The following is a 19,206-nucleotide window of genomic DNA, read 5'->3' as shown; positions in this document are numbered from 1 at the left end:
GCGTAGTGGCGCGCTCGCTCGCCATAAGCGCCGTCGACGTCTTCGGCTGAATGTGATTTTTTTTTTTCTTCTTCTTTCCCAGCAATATTTCCACGCCGGCGGCAACGGCTTGAAGAAATCTTTTGTGGACAAAAGTCCCGAGTTGTCTTCCCTGCGTTACGCTTTGTCGCTTTACTCGCAGAGCACCGACGCCCTCATCAGAACTTTTGTCAGCACGCAGCGGGAACAAGGTGACCGCGCGCCCCCCCCCCCCCCCCCCCCCACCACCACCACACACACACACACACACAATAACCGTATGTGTGTCCCTAGTGCACAGCGGCATGGGCATCAGAATCACGGCCAATGAGAAGGTTCGACCCGATCGAGGTGAGCCCTTAAGCCCCGCCCCCCCAAATGATGTCATCTGTCACTGTCAAAACATTTTGCGCACCAGCAAACAAGTTCGGGCTTCACTTTTACGGTCTTCCGTAAAGTATCTGAAAGTAATACTCGAGTAAAAGTATCTGAAAGTAATACTCGAGTAAAAGTAGCTGAATGTGATACTCGAGTAAAAGTATCTGAAAGTAATACTCGAGTAAAAGTAGCTGAATGTAATACTCGAGTAAAAGTATCTGAAAGTAATACTCGAGTAAAAGTATCTTACAAAATGCGACTGAGATGGTTAGGAAATGATAGTTTCAAGTTGGGGTGAACATTTTGAATTGGGGTTTCAAAGTAGGGTTTTGAAATGGGGTTTCTGGCCTGGGTTGGGTTTTTAGGTCAAGATCGAGCTGAAACTTTTCGGGTTTCAAATGAGGGTGTGTCCTTTTCTGTTTGAGGTTCGGGAGTGGACAACCCGATCGGCGAAGTCGTGCTGCAGGTGGACGTGGTCGCCAAGGAACGCAGAGTCGGCGTCAAAGGTGACGGCCGCTCCGTTTCGCATTTAAGAGCGCGACGGCGGCGCCGGGAGACTTACCGAGCTGTCGCCGTGTCGTCCCTCAGTGATCGGCGTCAACGACCTGCGCTGGCAGACGTCCGGAATGTTCCGGCCCTTCGTGGAAGTTTTCCTGCTGGGGCCGGCGCTGGCCGACAAGAAGCGCAAGTTCACCACCAAGTCCAAGAACAACTGCTGGAGCGCCAAGTTCAACGAGAGCTTCCAATTGTCAGTCGCACGCGGGTCACCTCACACATTGAAAAACGGGTCCGGTGTTAAACGCCGTTTGAGTTTGGGTGTGGATGAGGCCTGGGTTGTGCTTTCAAGACGAGGTTAGGGTGCCGAGAGAACGGTAGGAAGTGTCACGTGAGAGTTTAAAACAAGGCTCGCGCTTTCTCATTAACGTTTCAAATTAGGGTTTTGAGACAGCGCTATGGTTTCAAAGTAGGGTCTCAAGTGTGGCTTTTAAGTTTGGATTTGGCTTTCAAACAGATTTAGGGTGAGAAATGACGGCTTTTGGTCTGGAACAAAGGTTATGGTTCCAAGTTAGGATTTCAAACGAGAGTGAGGAGTTTGTCATTTGGTTTCAAGACTGGAAAAGGAGGGTTTCAAGCTCGGCTTTGAAGCCAGTGTTTTAAGGACCGGGCGATGGGTGTCAGGTTAGGGTTTTAAATCAAGGTTGAGTGGGGTTTTGATTTAAGGTTTTCAAAGTAGAGTTTCAAGACAAGATTTGGGCCATAAACTAGGTTTAAGGGCAGTGTTTGAAAGTAGGGTTTCAAGTTAGGTTTTGAAACCGGGGTTGGGGTTAAAAAGTAGGGCTTCCAGTCTGCCTTAGGGTTTCAAAATCAAGTTTCAAGACCAGGTTAGGGTGTCAACTCAGGGCTTGAAACAAGGTTTGGGCTTTCAGATTCAATGTGAGGCCATTTGAAAGGACAGTTTCAGATGAAGGTTTAAAAGTAGTCTTTTCGGCCGGTGTTGGGGTTCTAAAGTAGGGTTTCAAGACTAGGTTAGGGTGTCGAGTAAGAGTTTTTAAGAACAGTTCTCGGGTTTGTAAATAGATTTTCAATTGCAGCTTTGAAGCCAGGTTTTGAATTTCAACGTGAGAGTTTGAACCCTGAATGAGGGTTTCAAAATAAGGTTTCAGAACGACTGCAGGGTTTTAAACAAGGTTTAAGGCTTGAAGCCAGGGTACGGTTTTGAAATGAAGGGGCCCCAGCAAAGTGCATGTCCCTTTTGTTGATTGCTGGCCCTTGTCCGAGTGTGTTTTGCACTAACGCGCGCGTTGTGGCTCCTCGCCAGTGCGTTGGGCAAAGAAGGCGGCGATTGCTGCGAGCTGCACGCCTCGGTCAAGGACTACTGCTTCGGGCGGGCCGACCGGGTGGTGGGCGTGGCCGTGCTGCAGCTGCGCGACCTGGCCGGGCGCCGCGCCTGCGTCTGCTGGTGCCCCCTGGCTCCCGCCGTTCACACCGACCAGACGGGCGCCACCGTCCTGCGCATCCTGGCCCAGCGGACCAACGACGACGTGGCCAAGGAGTTCGTCAAGATCAAGTCGGAGACGCGGCCCCCCGAGGAGGGCAGGTGAAGGAGGAGCCTTTCCCAACGGGGTCCGCCGACCGCCGGTACCGCGGACAAAAACAGCATGCGGCTTTGAAGGACTCCTGCGTGTTGGCACCGCGGCAATTATTAGCAAAACCTCAACTGAGAGCGGGTCCGGGAAATGCAAGTACCAAGATCAAAAAGGTTTCAGAAACTTTAGATGGAACGAGTAACTTTTATAGGCCCTCTTGTGTGTTCGGATCCTTGGAACTCCAAGACTAAAAGATCACGTTCCTACATGGCTGATTGGAACCCATTAGTTCCGGGAACTACAAGAACCAAGAACTCAAAGTTCCAGAAACTTTAGATTGGAACGAGTAACTTTTAGAGGACCACGACTGTTGGGACCATTGGACCCGTTGGCGAAATCTAGAGCCAGAAGTTAACGCTTACAACGCCCCTAAAGGCAACCTTTTAGTTCCAGGAACTGCAAACACCCAAAATTAACGTTTCTGGAACTTTTAGGCAGCTTAGAATTACCGTTGTGTGTGTGCTCCGCAGGAATTATTGCTAAATATCGTGCGTCCTTCGGAGAGAGATCTAACGGTCATGAACCAAGACCCAAAGCTACCTGGATCTTGAAGACCATCCGGACTTTGGTTCAAATTTTGGGGCTAGTACTTTCAGCAAGTCCAGGAGCATTCAGGCAAGTTTAAAAACCAGGAACTGTAATTACCAAGAAGTAAAAGCTCCTGGAACTTTAGCCTAGATTTGATAGAACAACTTGAAGAAGAACCAGAAGAAACAGAAGAACCAGAAGAACAACTTGCATCAGGGATAGTACTTTCCAGAGTTCCAAGAAACCTTGGGAAGAAACACATGTCCAGAAACTACTGGTAACAAAAACTAACAGTTCCAGGAACTTTGCTAGAACTGTGAGTAATGTCGAATGAAATAGTTCTGGAGTAATTTATCACGACCAAAAGAAAGGTCTGCTAAGTTTTAATTTTTGAGAAGTCCTGGAACTAGAAGGATCAGCAACTGAATGGTCCTGAAGTGTTGTCCACATTCAGTTTCGGGGTAATTTATCTGAGCCAAACTAAGACATTCCTCCAAAATGCCCATCATAATGTTTACAAATATTTTGATTTCTGCATTATTAGAAGAAGCTAGCCAGTTAGCTTCAAAGTGTGCTCTTACGTGTCATACCTTGGACGGCAACCATTTTGCAAACTATTGCCGCCATTTTGTTGGTGGAAAACAACATAGTAGTTCATGAGCGCTTTAAGACATGAGCGCTTTAAAATGTCATTTGATGTGAAAGTTTTCTGGACAGAATGAGTTGTAAAAAAAAAATAAGAAAAATGTGGCTGTGACGAGGAGCAGAGTCCGCATCGGGCGGCGAGTTTGAGTACCTTTCTTCACTCGATGTCCTTAAAACTGGTGCTTGACGGCAACACTTGTGGATTTCAAAAAGCAGGAAAGCAAACTGTTGCTTGTGCTGCGTTATGGACATGAATCGTCATGCCTATTTTCTTGCTGCCTTGTATCCAAACTGCGACGACTGCTGCCAAAACGAGGACAAACGTTCAACTTTGTGACTTTTCAAAGTCTCCGTGGACATTTTGAGTTGGATGTCGACATGTGACGTTATTTACGACGCCATGTGTGTTTACAACGTGCCAAGTCATCCAAGGTACACATGAAGCTAAAGAAACAAAAGCATGTATTTGAACAAAGTGTACAAACGGTGGAACCGGTAAACACTTTTGCCATGAATGTAATGTGACTCATGGGGACTGATCAAATATGTAAGTTATTCAATTCAGTCAGTCATTGTGTGATATAACAGTGGAAGATTTTGTACATAAAATATTTATGAATGAAGGCAAAGTGGGATCTTTTTTTCGACATCATTCAACTTCGAAACAAAACCTGATGCGAACAACTGACGTACTTTGTTTTGCTGATAAGCTTCTCAAACATTCAAAACTAGTTAGCTAGTTTTAAATGACGGCGAAATGCGTTTCTTGTTTAACTGAAAATGCGTATTTCAATCCGACGGCAAGTTTTGAAACTGATCATCGTCTTTTCGTCAGAGACGAAACCGGAAGTAAGTCACGGCACCCTCTTGCATGGCGAATCATCCTTTCTCGAACATGACAAAGTACCGAAGTTACGTTAGCTGGCTAAAATGCTTGTAAAAAGCACCCTTAAGATTATTAGGTAGGGCATTGCATTTCTGTCGGCCTAAAGGATGAAAAGTATTCCGTCGTCGACCGAATTCAAACACAGGCCCCAAAGTGCCTATGAGAATGTTCTTTTCAGCCCTCGAACCGCGCCCAAGTTAGAAATGGACATTAAATGTTCAGATATCACAAAGCGTCATGCGCCATGCTTCTTCGTGATTACAAATTGTATGCTCGTCTTGTGGACGTAACTGATGTACTGAATTGCGCGTGAAGGTGATGAACGTAATCCTCTTGCACGGTCCGCTGTGGTCCTGACCGGAAGTGCTATTCGCTTGTTTACGTTCTTTGGCATTAGAGCTAGCAAAACAATGACTGACAGTTGACCGACTCATTGCAAAATAGATGAAAAGTAAATCAATAAAAGTCTCTTGGAGACACTTTAGCTCTTAAGCTGTCGAACTGGATCACCATGGCGTCCCCGCTGGCGATGCTTCTGTGGCCGGGGCTGCTGCTGCCCTTCGCGGAGGCGGCAGGAGCTGCTCCGCGGGTCGCCGTGGTGGAGGTCTACGCGGAGCAGCGGCTTAGTGGCGCTCTGCTCCGCGGGGAGGTGATGACAGCCAGCCGGAGAGAGAACAGCGAGGCCCCCGGTGAGGACCCGGAGAACCTGGAGGGAGAACTCGTTCTGGTCGGAGCGTCACATTTACGCTTCTTTGAGTATTACGGAGTAGGTGCATATATTGAAGTCTCGTTGGTGCGTTAGATTCGCGACGCGGAGCCGCAGCTGAGCGGAGATGCCCAGGAGGAAGGGGAGCTTTGGATCGGCGTGATGCCTGTGGAAGACCACCAAGGATCCGCCGGGAAGCAACACGAGTCCTTCACCGAGGCGGTCGTCAGCAGGGTAAATATTATGAACATTTTGGTTATGCGGTAGACTTGTGGAGAATTTTGGAATGAGAAGAGTGGTGAAAATGTGTGGAATAAGAATCATGTTATGAGTGCAAGCTGATAACGTTTTCCTCTTGACCAAAAGAACATGTTCTCCAATTTTGTTGTGTAGATGAAGCGAGCGTTGGTGCTTGGCGCCTCGGCGCTCATCATCCTGGCTCTTAACCAAAATACCGTCAGAGAAGTAAGAAAAAAGTGCGCGTGCGTGCCTGTGAATAAAATAATGATCAATGTGTTTGTGTTGTGCTTCAGATGGATCTGTCTCAGGTTCTGTCCAAGCCTGTCATTGTCATCCAGACGTCAGAGAACGTCACCAGGCTCATCGGAGCGCTGCTCAGGTCTGCTAACGCGCTAACGTGCTAATATGTAAACATGTTGATCCGTTTTTCGATCCTCAGGGGTCTCCATGCGAGCGCTAAGATTACCTTCAGCAACGTCCTACATGACAACCTGGTGAGCGTCAGCCGTAGCCGACCTTGGCGGACAGTCATTCGGAGATTGTGTTTGCTTGTTGTGCGACAGGGCGCCACGCTGACGCTGTGGTCAAGCTGCGGGCGCTCCAGAGGGGGGCGCTATGGAGAGTGGCAGGGCGTCATCTGCACAGGGGAGACCAACTCGCAGGTGCAGGTGCGTGTCATCCTGCTACTTGTTAACATGATGGACTTGTAAGACCAGGCCCAGTCAGCAAAATTGGTCTGGCCCAGCTCTGGGGCAGACATGACGGTACACTCTACCCACATATGACGGTCCTGCAGTGGCCCACGTCTGGCATCCATGATGTGGGCCGCATTAGGCAAAATTAATTTCATTGTATTTCAGTGCAGAAAGGGTTCTTTTTGGCAGCACCTCTGACTGTTCAATCACCTACATTTTCACAAGTGATGTGTCGGTCGCGAACGAGCCGATACAAAGAGTCAGCTCTTTGAAGTGAACGATGAGCCGTTTTTAGACGAAAAAAACGACCTTGTGTAGTAAGGCGTTTTTAGCCCGAAAAAAACGACCATGTATTGTAAGGCGTTTTTACCCGAAAAAAACGACCATGTATAGTAAGGCGTTTTTAGCCGAAAAGAAAAGACCATGTATAGTAAGTCGTTTTTAGCCCAAAAAAACAACCATGTATAGTTAGGCGTTTTTAGCCTAAAAAAAAACGACCATGTATAGTAAGGCGTTTTTGACCGAAAAAAACGACCATGTATAGTAAGGCGTTTTTTGACGAAAAAAAACGACCATGTTTAGTAAGGCGTTTGTAACTGAAAAAAACGACCATGTATAGTAAGGCGTTTTTCGACGAAGAAAAACGACCATGTATAGTAAGGCGTTTTTTGACGAAAAAAACGACCATGTATAGTAAGGCGTTTTTCGACGAAGAAAAACGACCATGTATTGTAAGGCGTTTTTACCCGAAAAAAACGACCATGTATAGTAAGGCGTTTTTTGACGAAAAAAAACGACCATGTTTAGTAAGGCGTTTGTAACTGAAAAAAACGACCATGTATAGTAAGGCGTTTTTCGACGAAGAAAAACGACCATGTATAGTAAGGCGTTTTTTGACGAAAAAAACGACCATGTATAGTAAGGCGTTTTTCGACGAAGAAAAACGACCATGTATAGTAAGGCGTTTTTGACCGAAAAAAACGACCATGTATAGTAAGCCATTTTTAGCCGAAAAAAAAACGACCATGTATAGTAAGGCGTTTTTTGACGAAAAAAACGACCATGTTTAGTAAGGCGTTTTTGACCGAAAAAAACGACCATGTATATAGTAAGGCGTTTTTGACCGAAAAAAACGACCATGTATAGTAAGGCGTTTTTGACCGAAAAAAACGACCATGTATATAGTAAGGCGTTTTTACCCGAAAAAAACGACCATGTATAGTAAGGCGTTTTTTGACGAAAAAAACGACCATGTTTAGTAAGGCGTTTGTAACTGAAAAAAACGACCATGTATAGTAAGGCGTTTTTCGACGAAGAAAAACGACCATGTATAGTAAGGCGTTTTTCGACGAAGAAAAACGACCATGTATAGTAAGGCGTTTTTGACCGAAAAAAACGACCATGTATTGTAAGGCGTTTTTACCCGAAAAAAACGACCATGTATAGTAAGGCGTTTTTTGACGAAAAAAACGACCATGTATAGTAAGGCGTTTTTGACCGAAAAAAACGACCATGTATAGTAAGGCGTTTTTTGACGAAAAAAAACGACCATGTTTAGTAAGGCGTTTGTAACTGAAAAAAACGACCATGTATAGTAAGGCGTTTTTTGACGAAAAAAACGACCATGTTTAGTAAGGCGTTTGTAACTGAAAAAAACGACCATGTATAGTAAGGCGTTTTTTGACGAAAAAAAACGACCATGTTTAGTAAGGCGTTTGTAACTGAAAAAAACGACCATGTATAGTAAGGCGTTTTTCGACGAAGAAAAACGACCATGTATAGTAAGGCGTTTTTTGACGAAAAAAACGACCATGTATAGTAAGGCGTTTTTCGACGAAGAAAAACGACCATGTATTGTAAGGCGTTTTTACCCGAAAAAAACGACCATGTATAGTAAGGCGTTTTTTGACGAAAAAAAACGACCATGTTTAGTAAGGCGTTTGTAACTGAAAAAAACGACCATGTATAGTAAGGCGTTTTTCGACGAAGAAAAACGACCATGTATAGTAAGGCGTTTTTTGACGAAAAAAACGACCATGTATAGTAAGGCGTTTTTCGACGAAGAAAAACGACCATGTATAGTAAGGCGTTTTTCGACGAAGAAAAACGACCATGTATAGTAAGGCGTTTTTGACCGAAAAAAACGACCATGTTTAGTAAGGCGTTTTTGACCGAAAAAAAACGACCATGTATAGTAAGGCGTTTTTGACCGAAAAAAACGACCATGTTTAGTAAGGCGTTTGTAACTGAAAAAAACGACCATGTATAGTAAGGCGTTTTTCGACGAAGAAAAACGACCATGTATAGTAAGGCGTTTTTGACCGAAAAAAACGACCATGTATAGTAAGCCATTTTTAGCCGAAAAAAAAACGACCATGTATAGTAAGGCGTTTTTTGACGAAAAAAACGACCATGTTTAGTAAGGCGTTTTTGACCGAAAAAAACGACCATGTATATAGTAAGGCGTTTTTGACCGAAAAAAACGACCATGTATAGTAAGGCGTTTTTGACCGAAAAAAACGACCATGTATATAGTAAGGCGTTTTTACCCGAAAAAAACGACCATGTATAGTAAGGCGTTTTTTGACGAAAAAAACGACCATGTTTAGTAAGGCGTTTGTAACTGAAAAAAACGACCATGTATAGTAAGGCGTTTTTCGACGAAGAAAAACGACCATGTATAGTAAGGCGTTTTTCGACGAAGAAAAACGACCATGTATAGTAAGGCGTTTTTGACCGAAAAAAACGACCATGTATTGTAAGGCGTTTTTACCCGAAAAAAACGACCATGTATAGTAAGGCGTTTTTGACCGAAAAAAACGACCATGTATAGTAAGCCATTTTTAGCCGAAAAAAAAACGACCATGTATAGTAAGGCGTTTTTTGACGAAAAAAACGACCATGTTTAGTAAGGCGTTTTTGACCGAAAAAAACGACCATGTATATAGTAAGGCGTTTTTGACCGAAAAAAACGACCATGTATAGTAAGGCGTTTTTGACCGAAAAAAACGACCATGTATATAGTAAGGCGTTTTTACCCGAAAAAAACGACCATGTATAGTAAGGCGTTTTTTGACGAAAAAAACGACCATGTTTAGTAAGGCGTTTGTAACTGAAAAAAACGACCATGTATAGTAAGGCGTTTTTCGACGAAGAAAAACGACCATGTATAGTAAGGCGTTTTTCGACGAAGAAAAACGACCATGTATAGTAAGGCGTTTTTGACCGAAAAAAACGACCATGTATTGTAAGGCGTTTTTACCCGAAAAAAACGACCATGTATAGTAAGGCGTTTTTTGACGAAAAAAACGACCATGTATAGTAAGGCGTTTTTGACCGAAAAAAACGACCATGTATAGTAAGGCGTTTTTTGACGAAAAAAAACGACCATGTTTAGTAAGGCGTTTGTAACTGAAAAAAACGACCATGTATAGTAAGGCGTTTTTTGACGAAAAAAACGACCATGTTTAGTAAGGCGTTTGTAACTGAAAAAAACGACCATGTATAGTAAGGCGTTTTTCGACGAAGAAAAACGACCATGTATAGTAAGGCGTTTTTGACCGAAAAAAACGACCATGTTTAGTAAGGCGTTTTTGACCGAAAAAAAACGACCATGTATAGTAAGGCGTTTTTTGACGAAAAAAACGACCATGTTTAGTAAGGCGTTTGTAACTGAAAAAAACGACCATGTATAGTAAGGCGTTTTTCGACGAAGAAAAACGACCATGTATAGTAAGGCGTTTTTTGACGAAAAAAACGACCATGTTTAGTAAGGCGTTTGTAACTGAAAAAAACGACCATGTATAGTAAGGCGTTTTTCGACGAAGAAAAACGACCATGTATAGTAAGGCGTTTTTCGACGAAGAAAAACGACCATGTATAGTAAGGCGTTTTTGACCGAAAAAAACGACCATGTTTAGTAAGGCGTTTTTGACCGAAAAAAAACGACCATGTATAGTAAGGCGTTTTTGACCGAAAAAAACGACCATGTTTAGTAAGGCGTTTGTAACTGAAAAAAACGACCATGTATAGTAAGGCGTTTTTGACCGAAAAAAACGACCATGTTTAGTAAGGCGTTTTTGACCGAAAAAAAACGACCATGTATAGTAAGGCGTTTTTTGATGAAAAAAACTACCATTAGACGAAAAAAATGACCATGTACAGTACACATTTCGTCCAAAAACGCCTTACTATACATGGTCCTTTTTTTCGGGTTAAAACGCCTTACTATATACATGGTCAAAAATACAAAAACGACTTCAATAAGCCCTTCTTATCATGTTGGTCAAAGAAAGAAGGGATATGGTTGCAACTTCTGGGGATTGAACACTCAACCGCTAATTTGGGACATGGTTTTTCTACCCCTGAGCCACACCACCACATAACTGCTTGTTTGTTTTGTGTTGTCTTCAATAAAGCTGCGAATAGTGGTTCAAGAAAAATGTGACCTTGTTGCAAGCACTGAGAATCGAACACCCAATCACCGGATTTGGGACTTGAGCTTTCTACCACTGAGCTAACACTTCGCAATGAATCTTTGGGTTGTTTTGGGTTTTTCCTCAAATAAGCTGTATATGGTGGTTAAAGAGTAGACATTGTTGCAACAAGCAGGGATCGAACACTCAACCGCAGGTGTGGCACTCCATCACTCTACCATTGAGCCAAAGTACCACTTTGAGCATTGGGAGTTTTTGTGTTTTTTTATTAATCATGGTCGTTTCTTTCGGCTCTAAAACGACAATGCATGGTTGTCGTTTTTTTTCCGGCTAAAAACGCCTTTCTACACATGGTAATTTTTTTCGGCTAAAAACGCCTTACTATACATGGTCGTTTTTTTCGGGCTAAAAACGCCTTACTATACATGGTGGTTTTTTCCCGGCTAAAAACGCCTTACTATATACATGGTCGTTTTTTTCGGCCAAAAATGCCTTACTATACATGGTCGTTTTTTTCGGGCTAAAAACGCCGTACTATACATGGTCGCTTTTTTCAGCTAAAAACGCCTTACTATACATGGTCGGTTTTTTTCGGGCTAAAAACGCCTTACTATACATGGTCGTTTTTTTTCAGCTAAAAACGCCTTACTATACATGGTAGTTTTTTTTGGGGTTAAAAACGTCTTCCTATACATGGTCGTTTTTTCCAGTTAAAAACACCTTACTATACATGGTGGTTTTTTCCCGGCTAAAAACGCCTTACTATATACATGGTCGTTTTTTTCGGTCAAAAACGCCTTACTATACATGGTCGTTTTTTTCGGGCTAAAAACGCCTTACTATACATGGTAGTTTTTTTTTGGGTTAAAAACACCTTACTATACAGGGTCGTTTTTTCCAGTTAAAAACACCTTACTATACATGGTGGTTTTTTCCCGGCTAAAAACGCCTTACTATATACATGGTCATTTTTTTCGTCCACAAAGGCCTCACTATACACCGGTGCCAAACTCATTTCACATGGTGGGCCACATACGGCCTCGGTAGATGTCAAGTGGGCCGGACCATTAAAATGATACCATACTTTGCAATAAACAACCAAAACAATACGTCTTTCCTTTGTTTTGGTCTAAAGAAGCACAAGGACATTTGGAAAATGTTGAAATGGAACGAACGTATCTTTTACAAAACAATTCGAGTTGCATTTTTCGATCCCTTCCAAACGGTCCGTTCCTGTACGCCCGGCTTCAGAAGTACCTGCAGCGGCTGTGGGACACCATCCTGTGGGTGGCGCTCATCCTCAGCACGGGCGTCATCCTGCAGGCTCGCCTGCAGGCTAACTCCGAGCGCCACCTCCACGGCAACATGGAGGTGAGTCCCCGTCCGGGGGGGTTGGGGGGGTCGACAGCCATCAAATCCATCACGAATGACCACGTCTCCTTCAGTCTCTGGCTAAACAGGACGTCCTGAAGACCATGTCCTCCCTGCGGACTAAAACGTACCGAAGGCCTAAAGTGCGGCGCGGCGAGACGGACAACTGCGCCGTCTGCCTGGAGCCCTTCAACCGCAATCAAGTAAGACGGGCAAACCTCGGCGAAATGGCAAAAAACGAGAGCGTTGACGCGCGTCCCCCCGTCTGCAGTGTCTTCGCGTGTTGCCGTGCCGACACGAGTACCACCGGGATTGCGTGGATCCCTGGCTGCTGCTGCGTTACACCTGCCCGTTGTGCAAGCGCAGCATCTTGGGTGAGCGCCACAGAATCTCGCGCAAGCGATTCATGACGCGTTGCTCAAAAGCAAATGAAAAATGAGGACATTTGGGGGAAAATAGGAGCATCAAGAATAAGTGTGTTCCATCAACGTAAAGTCGAGCACATGGCGCATGATGTGACGCTTCCATTTCAAATGGTTGTGAAACGCAGTGCTAGTCGTCTTTTTCTTTTTTAATCAACTCATTTACTGCCAAAAGCTGAAAATACGTTTGCAAAAACACAATCGTTTAGGATCAAAATGTATAAATATGTGTGGGTGCTTTTATTTCCAGAATCTTTTGTTTTTGATCAGTATCAAGGCTGAGGGAGTGATTTCAGTCTGATGAATGGCCACTAGATGGCAGGAGATCGCAATGTTTATCTTGCAAGAAGCTGTTAGTTTGCAATCAAAATGACATTTTTTTGGTCGATAAGAAGAAAACCTTTATTAGTCTCACAATGGAGAAATTCACGAGTCCCGTAGCGGCGCTCGTCTCATTTACAAAATTTTTCCTTTCTTAGGCGGCGTCCACAGAGACAAATAGCGGTCACCGTGGCAACACTCCATTTTTATTTGTTTGGAGTGCCGCCTCAATGGGATCCCAAACGGTTTCATGGGAAATTTTCCTCCCCCCCTTTCAACCCGGACAACATTTTGGACACTTTGTGCTTTTGTATCCGCGACGGCGAAAACCTCAGCCGGCAAGTCGGGCACGGGTGGGTCGGCAACGACGAAGCCCTCGAGTGTGTTTTAGGCGTGAGCAATGAGAAGCGGGCGCGACACCTGATCCGACTTTTTATTTTCAGCGTTTTCATGTCCTGCGGTTACAAAGTGCCAAGGGATCGGGCGCGTGTACAAAAGTTGTAGTTTGCCGAGGCGCAAAGCGGTGCGAAGCGTCCGCTACGTCCAGATGTCAAGACTTTGCTTTTTTCATTGCAAAAATAAACCTTTCCGGACTGTTGCAGCACGTTGGTTTCCAATCAAATAAATTATTTGTCCAAACAAGAGAGCGGCAGTCATGTTTTTTTTGTTGTTTTTAAGTCCTCCTGTTCCTGGGAACGTCCCTTCACGAGGGGATCATACCTTTGTTTCTCTTGCGGTCGGCCATGTTGCGGCGGTTGTGGTTGGCCCCGCGGCTCTTGTTGGCCTCCTTCTTGCGTCTGTCCAGGAACGTGTCCAGCGTCTGTCCCTGGCCTTTGGGACGGCCCGCCACGTGGCTGGGACGCTCGGGCTGGATGCTGCGAAGGGATCAGCGGACGCTTAACGGACGGACGGACGGCGGACGGGCGTTTGTCGGTCGCCGCCAGTCTGGCTTGCGGGCGCCTCACCCTTTCCTTTGCTGCGCGGCGGCTCTTCTGGCCTCGGCTCGCTCCCTCAGCAGCGCCGGGTCCTGAACGAACTGGTCCCTGTTCATGTTGCTCTGCGGGACACAACAAAGGATTTTGGATTTCAGGCCCTGGGCGAGGCTCTCGCGTTGGGGTTTGAATGATGGACTTTGATTCGATTTCAAAAGCAGGCTGAGGTTTCAAGCGGTGCCAAATGATTTGAAAACATCCTCTCGGCCGACCTGCGGCGCTTGGTCCTCTTCCTGCCGTTCATCGTCGTCCATCTCCTCCGCTTTGTCTGCTCTCTGGAGGACTCGAGGCAGCGTGAACGGTCTGAAGGGGGGAAAGAGTCGAAATGGGTGCCGAGAAGTCACCACGCCGAGGGGAAGGTTTTATGATGTAATGGTCCGCAGGTGCCACAAGAGGGCGCCAAAGACGAGCGCGGTGCAGTCTCGTTTGAGGGGGATTGATTACCTTCTGCTCAGCAGGGCGTCTCCGTCCAGGTCGTTGGCGCCCACTTGGTTGACGTCGTACGTGTCGTCGTACTCGTCGTCGTACTCGTCGCCGGCGCCGTAGCGAGCCGACGCCCCCGCCGCGTCTCCCGCCCGCAGCTCCACCTCGTCCACCACCGTCTCGTAGGCCCGGTAGCGAGCGCGCTGCTCGGATATGTGCCGCTTGTCGCCGAGCAGCTCGTCGGCGCTCTCGCCTTTCCTGTTGCGGGGGTTGGGAACGGCGTGAACTATTCGGGATTGTGTTTTTGAATCACGTTTGTGCGCCGGCGTGCGCTCTCTCTCTCTCTCACCTCCTTCCCTTCCAGATGCGTGTCATGTCCACGCGATCCCTGCGGAAGACGTCAAACTCGTCGTCGTCGAACACGTTGGATCGGCTGTTCAGGACGGCGGGGAGAGCTTCTTTCGCCGCCCTACAAACGCACAACAACAGGGGGGGGGGGGGGGCGGTTCCAATTTGGGGGCAAGCACTTTTTTTAAGCGCATTCCAGAAACAGGCAGATTGCGTGCGACGCATTTGAAGCAGTTGCCGGAAAGCTGCTTCGATTTCATGATTGCGTACCATATATTTTTTTTTTCCGCGGTGCGTTGACTAGAATGGGAATTTGGAGATTCACTCGCTTCTTTTCCCTCCGGCCTCTTGTCGGGTTGCCCGGCAAATTGGCCCATTCCAAGATTTAAAAGTCCAGCCGCGTTCTCATTGTCGAGTGTGATGCAATATGGGGCGGGGCTCACCTGGGCATGGCGCGGTCCAGCGCGTCCAGGTCGGGGGCCAGGCGCCCCTCCAGGATGTTGTTGATGACCAGCTCCGAGTCGTAGCCGTACCGCCGCAGGCACGCCAGTAGGAAGCCCTCGCCCAGGTCGGGCAGCAGGTCGCGGATGCACGACAGCAGCGACTCGAGCTCCGCCTCGCTCAGCGGACAAACGTCACCCTGGGCGCAGAGGCAAGCGGGCGGACAATCAGATTTGTCGCCATTTTTTTTCTTTCGGGGGGGTCGAGCATACGTTGCTTCCTCCATGGGGGGGATCCGAGATGGCCTCGGCCACGCCGGGGCTCTCCCTGCCGCCTTCTGCTTCCCTCGCATCCCGAGCGATGGAGAGCGAAGCCCCGCCCACCGCCCCCCGCTCGTCCGACGGGGCCCCCGCGGCCGGCGGCTTGCGTCTGCCCGCGCTCTCCCAGGCGCCGCGGACGCCCCGCAGCAGGTAGGACGTCCTGGTCTCGTCGCTGAGGCGCACAAGTTGAGGCTCTTCCTTTCCTTGCTCTGACATTCCTCGCTCGGCTCTTCCTGACCTTTCACGCGAAAGGCGACACCGGAGGCCATTTTGTTTTTTTTTTAATGAATTAAACGCGGCGTTTCCCTGGCGACGAGAGGATACATGGCAGGAAGCGCTTGTTGGAGGAGGCTGACATCGTCCTCGATGGGAAACAGCTCGTCGTAATCGCACAAAAACCTAGAAAGACAAACCAAAAAATAAAAAATTAAAAAAAATACTCGCGGCATAACAAATCGATCCCCGGGGAGGAAATAGCAAAGTGGCGCGTTCTCACCTTTTCTCCGACAAAAACGAGGTGAAGTGTTGCAGGACCTCTTCGGCAAACGTTGGCGTGTTTTCCGCCCTGCATGATGTTAGCATTAGCATTAGCATGGACGCTTCGCGCGAGACGGCGGTGGCCTCACCCCTCCAGAATGGGTTGCAGGCAGGTGTGGTGCAGCAGCAGGTGAGCCGTCTCCAGCATCCGGCGGCGCGAGTGCGACAACCTCCGCCACACGTCTTCCTGCAGACTGCAAAGAGGCTTTCAGCACAATATCAGCACCCCCCCCCCCCCCCCGGGCCAATGAGGCACCTTTTATCCTGAAACGTCCTCTTGGTCAAGGCGTTTTCCAGGTCGGGCACGACGCTCTCGTAAAAAGAGGCCAATCTGCAGCGGGACGAAAAGGCAGAGACGCCGTTGTGAGCGCGAGCGCGCCACGTCCGAGCGGCCGGAGCGCGTCCGTCTACCTGCAGAGGAAGCCGTGCGAGTGGAAAGTGGCGCAAGCGGCGGGGAAGACGCTCAGGAAGGCGTGCAAGGTGCTGCTAGCGTCGCACAGGTACAGAACAATGTCCACAAAGTCCTGCAAAGACCAAAAAAAAAAAAAATGCACGGAAAGCCAGACGTGACGTCAAGCGGGGCTTTCGGCGTTCGCTGGCGTCTCACCTGCTGCGTCATGTCGACGGCGCTCGGCTGCTTGTGGGCGTTGAGCTTCACCGGTTCGGCGGCGGCGCAGCAGCGCAGGCCGCACCTCTCCAAAATGGTGTCGAACACCTGACGGGCGACACGCTCCACCGTGAGCTCGAGCCAATCGACTTTTCTGCCGACGTCAAATTTCCTTGACAAGAAAATGTTGCACGCGCCTGCGCGAGTCTAAACACGGCATTCCGATTCATGCGGTGGTGATGAGAAATGAGTCAAAGGCGGCCATTTTGTCCATCTCGGTTGGCGGCCATTTTGACATAAAAATGACACACGTGGCAGTCGCTCAGGGTGCGGGTAGCGACCAATCATGACCCGCTCGTTCTCTGAAACGTTATGATTGGTCGCTACCTGAGCCCCGACAACTGTGATGTCATTTTCAGGCGACAGAAAGTGGCAAAATGGCCGCCCCCACCGCGTGAGGCGAGATCGGACACGATAATGTTTTTCAAATGTTGGGGTTGACTCCTGATTTGGTCTCACCTCCAAAATAGTGGGCACAGTGTCCTCCAGGTCTCTGTAGTACGACGGCTGTTGAAGGAAGATGTTCTCTGCACGCAAACGAGTTCAACAAAAGGATGCCGTCATCCACACAGAGTCCAAAAAGGGTCGCCGCCGACGGGGTGAGGCGGCAACGGTCACCGATCATCTTGCGCAGCAGCACGCCGTTGCCCTTCCCGAACAGCGCGCACAGGTCCATCATCTTGGGCACGTCAAACAGGAAGTTCTCGTACAGGATGTCCCCAAACACGGCGGGCGTTATGAAGTTCTCCTGAAGAACAGTAACCGCAAACTCAATTAGTATTAACGAGGTATTCGGTCGTTAGGCCGCTGGCACCTTGGACTCCTTGTGAGTGGCCATCCGGAGGAAGGCGAAGAAGACGGCCCGGTGGAGCGAACGCTGAGTTTCCGCCACCGCCGGAGACGACGGCGCCGAGGCCAGGTCCAAGCTGCGAGGGGCGTGGTGGACGTACGAGTCCAGGCAGTTTTGCAGCGACCTGTCAAACACGACCTGAGAAAAGAGAAAAAGCGGCCATGTTGCCGTGTTTTGAATTTCAGATGAAATGAACGGGCGACACCATTCAGCCAATGGAATTCCACAAGATCAAGTCAATCGGGGATTACGTCAAAGAACTTGAGGGGGGCCAATCAAAACCTCTTTCACCTGACACCAAAACTTGTCATGCGGCAGGCCGAGTAGCCATTCCAGATCCTCCAAGATGAACCTGCCGCGTTCCAAGAACTCCTCCACCTCGGCCGGACAGGCGTCGACCGACAGCGCCACGTAAGGCACGAAGAGGCGTTCCCGCTTCCTGTCCGGGTGCTGAACAGAGAGATGGACGCTGATGGTCAAAGCAAGCAGGCCAGGCTCAACGAAAACAAGAGGACGGCCGCTCACCAGCGCGGCTAGCGTGCGTTCCCTGCCCAGCTCGTCTCGCTCGGTCACCTGCTGCTCGTCCAGCGGTACCAGGGCGCAGGCCATGGCTCTTCCTTGAAAAGTGTTTCATATAAAAACAATACTTCGGGATAGTTGCTTTTGTGTTGGATAACATGGATACCCGCATTGTAAAATTTGAAAGACATTAAGAAGACAAATTAAATGGATCACATTGTTTGGAATGGAATGACTTTCAATTTGTCCTGGTTAGCAACTTCGCCATTTTTGGACATGTCAAGTCCCAAACTTAATTATCACACACTTTTAACATGATGTACAGTTCATCCCGCTCTGTGCGTGTCTAATTTTCACCTCCACGAATCATTACGTTTAACGCTAATCTGTATTTGAAGGTCGCGTGGCACAGAGATAAGCTAATAAACTAAAACCACCTTTAATGAAAGCACGTCATTCAAAAACACGAGCAAAGCGTTAGCATAACGTGGCTAAACAAGCCGAAAACTTTGCCGTGTGGCCGAGAAAGAGACAAGAAATCCACCCACCTTGTTCTGATCAGCGTCTGCCACTCTCGGAAGTCATCCTCGTGGAAATGTCGTCACTCTTGTGAGCTGTTTTCACTTTTTTAAAAATGTTTTTTTTCCTCAATTTTTGTCCGGCGTCTCCAGCTGGGTAGAACACGCATGCGCAGTACAAGCGGCTCCGAGTTTGTTCTTCGGCACTTAGCGTAGAAACACAGCAGCTCTTCGTTTATTTACCGCCCTCTAGTGTGCAACCGGGTAGACTACAGCATTCTTGGTCAATGACAAAATCAACCGTGAAAACAAATCAGGATTTACATTTTCTTTCTAGACGGCCATATAAAACGTGAGTATTAATTTAAATCGCAAAACTCACAGTAAAAGGTAACAAATGTTATACTTATAAAACATGTACATTTACATATTTTATTTTTAATTGAATTAAATAAAAATATTAGAGGGTATAATAAAAGTAGCACTATGCTCTAGCAAGTGAAAGAGTTCAAAATTATTAGAATTCATAGGCACTGATGCAGAATGTCTGCCTTTTACATTTTGTTCAAAACAAAAGTAACCGGACACATGCATGGAAAAACCTTACTTTTATTGGTCAAGTATAAAGTCCGCATAAACAGCACAGTCTTGATTTTCTTGGAAAATTACTTCCCCCCCCCCCCCCCATATAAACAATGTAACTGAATGAATGGTGTTTTGTGACAGTTTGAATAATCGATCACAAATTGATAATTCTATCAATCCAGTTGATTGGAATTCACAGTAACACAAAGTATG

At 47.2% G+C, this 19,206-nt stretch overlaps 3 protein-coding genes across 8 annotated transcripts in view; 2 read left to right on the top strand and 1 right to left on the bottom strand.

The window, feature by feature from the left end:
- Positions 1-2,538, top strand: part of LOC127602624 (protein unc-13 homolog B-like) — a 58,307-nt gene extending 55,769 nt beyond the window's left edge. For all 5 annotated transcript variants that reach the window (XM_052068874.1, XM_052068878.1, XM_052068875.1 and 2 more), the window contains 5 exons: positions 83-230; positions 313-369; positions 822-902; positions 985-1,144; positions 2,216-2,538. In XM_052068874.1, the coding sequence (XP_051924834.1) occupies positions 83-230; positions 313-369; positions 822-902; positions 985-1,144; positions 2,216-2,498 (729 nt within the window). In that variant the 3' untranslated portion in view covers positions 2,499-2,538. The remainder of the gene's footprint in view (positions 1-82; positions 231-312; positions 370-821; positions 903-984; positions 1,145-2,215) is intronic.
- A 1,819-nt stretch (positions 2,539-4,357) lies between these two features.
- On the top strand, positions 4,358-13,457 carry rnf215 (ring finger protein 215). Of its 2 annotated transcripts, XM_052069051.1 has the most exons (10): positions 4,358-5,329; positions 5,405-5,542; positions 5,702-5,773; positions 5,842-5,927; positions 5,988-6,042; positions 6,112-6,216; positions 11,931-12,050; positions 12,125-12,253; positions 12,322-12,424; positions 12,952-13,457. In XM_052069051.1, exons 1-10 carry the CDS (start codon positions 5,114-5,116, stop codon positions 12,972-12,974), a joined length of 1,047 nt encoding a protein of 348 aa, XP_051925011.1. In that variant the 5' UTR covers positions 4,358-5,113; the 3' UTR covers positions 12,975-13,457. The 2 variants fall into 2 exon arrangements, with proteins under 2 accessions (XP_051925011.1, XP_051925010.1); XM_052069050.1 differs by having other exon boundaries at positions 5,988-6,216.
- Positions 13,209-18,604, bottom strand: ascc2 (activating signal cointegrator 1 complex subunit 2). Its single transcript, XM_052068933.1, has 19 exons — positions 18,439-18,604; positions 17,897-17,988; positions 17,663-17,821; positions 17,336-17,509; positions 17,140-17,269; positions 16,981-17,048; positions 16,462-16,569; positions 16,266-16,378; positions 16,111-16,185; positions 15,944-16,048; positions 15,814-15,882; positions 15,642-15,716; positions 15,270-15,489; positions 15,000-15,196; positions 14,558-14,677; positions 14,230-14,466; positions 13,998-14,088; positions 13,759-13,850; positions 13,209-13,668 (listed from the first exon to the last, which is right to left on the bottom strand). The coding sequence occupies exons 2-19, from the start codon at positions 17,978-17,980 to the stop codon at positions 13,497-13,499; spliced, it is 2,289 nt and encodes a 762-aa protein (XP_051924893.1). The 5' UTR covers positions 17,981-17,988; positions 18,439-18,604; the 3' UTR covers positions 13,209-13,496.
- Between the last annotated feature and the right edge of the window lie 602 nt (positions 18,605-19,206).

This window comes from Hippocampus zosterae, chromosome 6, assembly GCF_025434085.1.
Source record: "Hippocampus zosterae strain Florida chromosome 6, ASM2543408v3, whole genome shotgun sequence".
Lineage (NCBI taxonomy): Eukaryota > Metazoa > Chordata > Actinopteri > Syngnathiformes > Syngnathidae > Hippocampus > Hippocampus zosterae.
Note: the sequence above shows the minus strand (reverse complement) of the source record. Positions and strands in the feature narration are given on the sequence as shown.

Bases quoted from the DNA above. Each gene is read 5' to 3' on its own strand.
- rnf215 (XM_052069050.1), top strand. From the start codon at position 5,114: ATGGCGTCCCCGCTGGCGATGCTTCTGTGGCCGGGGCTGCTGCTGCCC. The intron at 5,330-5,404 runs GTCGGAGCGTCA...TTGGTGCGTTAG, and splicing joins TGGAGGGAGAACTCGTTCTG to ATTCGCGACGCGGAGCCGCA. The intron at 5,543-5,701 runs GTAAATATTATG...TTTGTTGTGTAG, and splicing joins CCGAGGCGGTCGTCAGCAGG to ATGAAGCGAGCGTTGGTGCT.
- ascc2 (XM_052068933.1), bottom strand. From the start codon at position 17,980: ATGGCCTGCGCCCTGGTACCGCTGGACGAGCAGCAGGTGACCGAGCGA. The intron at 17,510-17,662 runs GTGAAAGAGGTT...CTCTTTTCTCAG, and splicing joins ATGACAAGTTTTGGTGTCAG to GTCGTGTTTGACAGGTCGCT. The intron at 15,717-15,813 runs GTGAGAACGCGC...TTGTCTTTCTAG, and splicing joins TCGTTTTTGTCGGAGAAAAG to GTTTTTGTGCGATTACGACG.